This window comes from Pistacia vera, unplaced genomic scaffold (genome assembly GCF_008641045.1).
Source record: "Pistacia vera cultivar Batoury unplaced genomic scaffold, PisVer_v2 Contig317, whole genome shotgun sequence".
In the NCBI taxonomy this organism is placed as follows: Eukaryota; Viridiplantae; Streptophyta; class Magnoliopsida; order Sapindales; family Anacardiaceae; genus Pistacia; species Pistacia vera.
The window spans coordinates 1,240,480-1,245,373 of NW_022196132.1; the positions used below are offsets into that span (position 1 = coordinate 1,240,480).

Here is a 4,894-nt window from a genome sequence, read left to right on the forward strand (position 1 = left end):
AAAAAAAAGAATCACCTGAAAAGCATGTGCCAAAAGCAACTGAACTATATCTGTACTGATCTTTTTCATAATGTTTTTCGTGCTGATGCTATTTGAAAAGCAATTTAAAACGCCTTTGAATGTTGCATCATCTTTGGGACTATTTGATCTTCGCGTGCAAACAGAAGGCTGCAGTATAAAGTAAAATCAAGTATAAGAAAATCCTAATTATCTAAAACAAAAGACCTGGGACAATATAAATAGTGTAATAGTGCCAACCGACTGACTTGCCTTAGTAGTAGTGTATTTCAAGAAATACTGCACAACTATTTCAAGCTTCCATTTTGGTTCACTGAAAACCTGCAAAATATTCTCATAATTGGCAAAAGAAAATCCTAAAATGATAACATTCCAGATCACTCATTCATTAACCAAAGAAAAATTAAAAAACCACAAACTTCAAATTATGAAAGTTTTCAGAAACTGAAAGCGAATGTAAATTAGGTTACACATTAATGTTCACATAATTACAAACAGAAGACTTTGTTCTTGAATTTCAAGAGAAAATATATAATCTTCTAACAACCCCGCACAAAAGAAAGAGATGGAACTAAGAAAAAAGTACATTCAGCTGACTACCTGAAGAAATGGAGAAAGCATATCCCTATCATATGTCAGCTCATCCAAAATAATATCCATCAACGGGGTTCTGCACCAAATCCAAAATGCACTAAGTTTCAGTAATTAAAAGAAATATGCAGAAGACTTGAATCACATAAATGAAATACCTTACACCATCAGCTCTGGTAGTGAGACCTTGCATGTCTGCTTTCTTCTTTGATATGTCAAGCTTCATAATCTATAAGGTTTTGTCAAATTAGAGCCTAAACTGGAAGTGAGTAATATTCATTTTGAAGGAGCAATGGTTATTTACCATTATCAGAAGCTTCTGCATAGCTATACAAGAACTCTTTCCAACTTCAAGTAAAGCAAACACCAAAGGAGTATTACAATCTTCAGATGGCTTTCTGAAAGAGTTCTCTGGACAACCATGACCGCTAATGACTCCAGTATGTGCCGGACAAAGGCAACATAAAATGGACAAGCAATCCTTCATTAAACTTTTATAATTTGTTCTTCTTGAACCCTGTAAAATAAATGCGACTTCAGCAATCTCACATCTTAAAACAAATTTACATAACAGAATATTTGTGGGGCATAGAGCTACAAATCTAAATTTGAAGATAATGTACAGCAGGATACTCATGATGTAACCTATCACTTAATGATGACAATGTCAGTAATGAAAGAGAGATAATTTCTAGCAGGGCTCAAAGCTTGAATGATGAGCATATACCAGAAGCATGTTGAGCAAGGACTCCCGAAGAAGGGCCCAGTTGATTGTTTCTGCAGTATAACAATAAGCTATTCAAAATTTCCAAAAATTTAATATGCACAAAAAATATGGATATTTGACTTACCTTCATACACAATGTTACGAGGTATAAAGTCTCCCTCAAGTAAGCTGACAAGATATTGAAATAATAACATATTCCTCAGGTGCTGCAACATGGCAGGGTAGAATCAAACACACAATAAAACCACTCTTGAGTAAAATAACCACATAAACTATTACAATTTAAGGGGAGTGGAAGACTACACTAAGTATGAAAATTTAAGTGACCTTTGTGTCTATAGCTTTAACTTTTGTTCCATTGGCTACTTCAACTAGCTCTTGTATCAATAGAGTAAAACACTGCAATTGACAAAGACAATTATGAAAGCTGAAATTGCAGTACTCCGGCTACTGAAATCAAATTCCACATATAAAACTAAAGAACACGGTGAGATTTGAAAAACTAGTATGCCATTAAGTAATGGAAGAAACAAACTAGTAAGTTCAAACAAAGCACAGCACAACTCACAGAAAAATCAAGTGGGCCACCAGAGATTTCTCCGCCTGCTTTCCTCTCACTACAAGCAACATTTGAGCCAAGAAAAAATGGCGACCAAGCCTAACTCACAACCAAATAATTGCAATATAAGTAATAAAAAAGAGAGCTTATAACTATAACCTACCATCGAGGATTCTAATTCCCAGAATTATTGATATTGTATTTGTTAATTTTACAAAACCTAGTTTTTATACACGTGGAATCCATTCAGGGACAGCTGAGATATCTGCAATGTGCAATTTATTTCTAGAGACAAAAAAACAAAAGGTGTAATACCTCGTCAACCACAACCAGTTCATGTGAGCCATCAGATGATGCTTCGGATACATACACTCGAGGAAAACGCTATAGAAAAAAAATTTAAAAAAATAATAATAAATAATAGTAACATGAGAGTAAAGCGAATTAGTCAGAATTTTGTTACAGGTGAAACTGTGAAAGTGTAAATGTAAAGTGAATTAATTTTTTTATAAAACATTAGAACAAAAATACCTTATCCAACTCATTAAGAAGCTCATAACTTGACATCATCAATTCCAGAGATGTCCCAATCCTCAGAATTTGAAACACTGCCCTGTACATTTTGCTAATAAATTGGAGTTATCGATCAATCAATTATTTAAGCATAAATTAAAATAAAAAAAGAAACAATGAATAAAGCAATCAATTTTGTATAGTAATTATTATTATTTCAAGCATAGGGGAAAGAAATTACCAGGTTGGAGCAGTTCCATTTTCAGGTATGATTGAAGCGGCTTGAACAGCTTCAAGAAAAGCAATCCCTGCGATACGCGAAGAAAATAGTGATTAAAAAGTTGATGATTATAAGTAAAATCCTAAGTTCCAACGGTTTCTCAGGAAACAAATAGAAAAAGAAAGCTTACTATCATCATTGGCGTCTTGAGAGTCTTTGGCTTCGGTAGATTCGAGAATTGCTAGAGTGTTCTCTTCCATGCCGGTTATGTTGCTTCTTCTGCTACTTCTCGCCATGCTTTTCGTCTCCAAAAGATTTGAACCCTATTTTGAATCTAATTATAGACATTATATAGAAAAGTTATTAAGAAAATAAATAAATAATCCCGCCAAAAGTTCCCTCTTTTAAACACTAAAATTGAAGATAACAAGTTAGTAACAAGTGTCGAACATGGGTTTTAAGAGTCAACCCAGGATTTCAACCTTAACGAAAATTTTGTTTTGGGCTGGCTTCGAAGGCAGTGACTGTAACTTACCTGGATAGTGTTTTTCAACAGAAATAACCCGTATCGATAATGCCTTACAAACTTAAGTGTGTTTAGGAAATAGACTAATGCTACTCTTCCTTTTTTGTTTTTGGTAACCGGCGTGTCTGGGTCGTTTGTGCATATTGAACATCTTACAAGCCTAAATAACATATCTCAACTAATCCTCGAATATTCATTGAACGCCCTATAAGCCCAAAGAAATAGGTAAATTACAATGTTATTGTGATAGATGATCTCAAAGTTTAAACCCAGGACTAGGCCTCAAAGTCTATTGAACACCCTATAAACATAAAGGACCAAATAAATCACAATATTATTATGATAGGTGACTCTAAGGTTTGAACTTAGAAACTCAAGGAATGAAGCAAACCTCTTTGACTGCTAGGCCAATCCCTTGGAGTTTTAATACTACTCTTCTCAAATGTCAAATAATGTGTTATCTCATGTTGTTATCTAACACCTCAACTCTTTATTTACCCATCAAAATCATATAAGATAATACATCAATTGGGCTAAAAAAATTGAGATACCACTTAGAAACAATAATATTTATTTTTTACAAAATAGTAATAACGAGCCTTAAGGTAGTGTTGACTGTTGATATTTCAACTATTGAAGAAGGTTTTTTTTTTTTTTTTTGTTTAATTGAAATCTGAACCATTTCTTCTTTCCCACCATTTCCTTCTCACGAATAGGCCTTTAAGGCACCAAACGTTGCCGATGAAGTTTGATTTTGCCTCCGGCTATTGTCGAGGCCTCTGAGAATGTTTGTTGAGTAGCCAAGTGCTCAAATATTGTACACGTACTTGTCAATTGTTTCATTAACCTTATCAAACACACAGTCAAATCAACTATAATTGTGTATAAATGCCTAAATCATGTTTTCGTTTTCTCATTTATTTGTTAAATTGCCAATGCTTATAAATGAAAACCATATTAAGTTGGAATATTTCATGGGTACCTGTATCCTTTCATAAAAAATATCTTGTATACTGTGGAATACTCATATTTGTCAAACTTATGAGTTGTGTATGCACATCAGTTTTGTGTGCACACTGGTTGCCAATCTTATGATTTGGCTAGTTTCTTTTATCGTATATGTGCATATCAGTTTTGCATGCACAATGGTTGCCAAACTTGTGTCTTGGCTTGTTTCATGTCGAGTGTGTGTGTGCACAACAGTTTGTGCTTACACTCTCACTTCAGACATTTGCAATCAACACGAGTTGCATGTTTGATAAAGTGAAAAGATATTGTTTATTTTTGTTTCTTACTTTTAAGACATTTTTACATGTGTCATAATATCTTTAAATGGTCCTAGGGAATAAAGTTTCTTTTCCCGATTTGCTTTGTGGTCCAAACCAAAAGAATGAATATTTTCCTTATTTGGACAAACATGGGTTAGCCCCTTATTGGCTAACGTGGGACATATGTGTTGAGCAAGAAACCCTACACTATATATCATCTCATCTTACGTCTTTGAATCTAACCTTTTGATCTTTTATTTTAATATACTCTGAAATTTCTTAGAGTATTCTTTCTCTTAAGGTTCATAGGTTCATTTCCATTTTGTGCCAAAAACCTTACCATATCAAACATTGTATTGATCGCTCTTGGAACGTGGTTCCTTTGCTGATGTCGGTGCGTGTCATCAGTGCTTGAAGCTTGGTGGTTCACAAGCTGTTCTCGGGTGTGTTCCCGGCGTGAAAAAGGTCCAAG

General features: G+C 34.1%; 1 protein-coding gene across 1 annotated transcript in view; it reads right to left on the reverse strand.

Annotated features, from left to right (window-relative positions):
* Positions 1 to 3,166, reverse strand: part of LOC116136575 (negative regulator of systemic acquired resistance SNI1-like) — a 16,342-nt gene extending 13,176 nt beyond the window's left edge. Inside the window, exons 1-14 of the mRNA XM_031422251.1 lie at positions 3,111 to 3,166; positions 2,819 to 2,962; positions 2,650 to 2,716; positions 2,427 to 2,520; positions 2,211 to 2,279; positions 1,905 to 1,994; positions 1,664 to 1,735; positions 1,461 to 1,542; positions 1,337 to 1,386; positions 914 to 1,126; positions 768 to 838; positions 619 to 688; positions 271 to 339; positions 16 to 168 (exon numbers count right to left, since the gene is read on the reverse strand). Coding sequence (XP_031278111.1) covers positions 16 to 168; positions 271 to 339; positions 619 to 688; positions 768 to 838; positions 914 to 1,126; positions 1,337 to 1,386; positions 1,461 to 1,542; positions 1,664 to 1,735; positions 1,905 to 1,994; positions 2,211 to 2,279; positions 2,427 to 2,520; positions 2,650 to 2,716; positions 2,819 to 2,924 — 1,206 coding nt within the window. The 5' untranslated portion in view covers positions 2,925 to 2,962; positions 3,111 to 3,166. The remainder of the gene's footprint in view (positions 1 to 15; positions 169 to 270; positions 340 to 618; positions 689 to 767; positions 839 to 913; positions 1,127 to 1,336; positions 1,387 to 1,460; positions 1,543 to 1,663; positions 1,736 to 1,904; positions 1,995 to 2,210; positions 2,280 to 2,426; positions 2,521 to 2,649; positions 2,717 to 2,818; positions 2,963 to 3,110) is intronic.
* Positions 3,167 to 4,894: the final 1,728 nt, after the last annotated feature.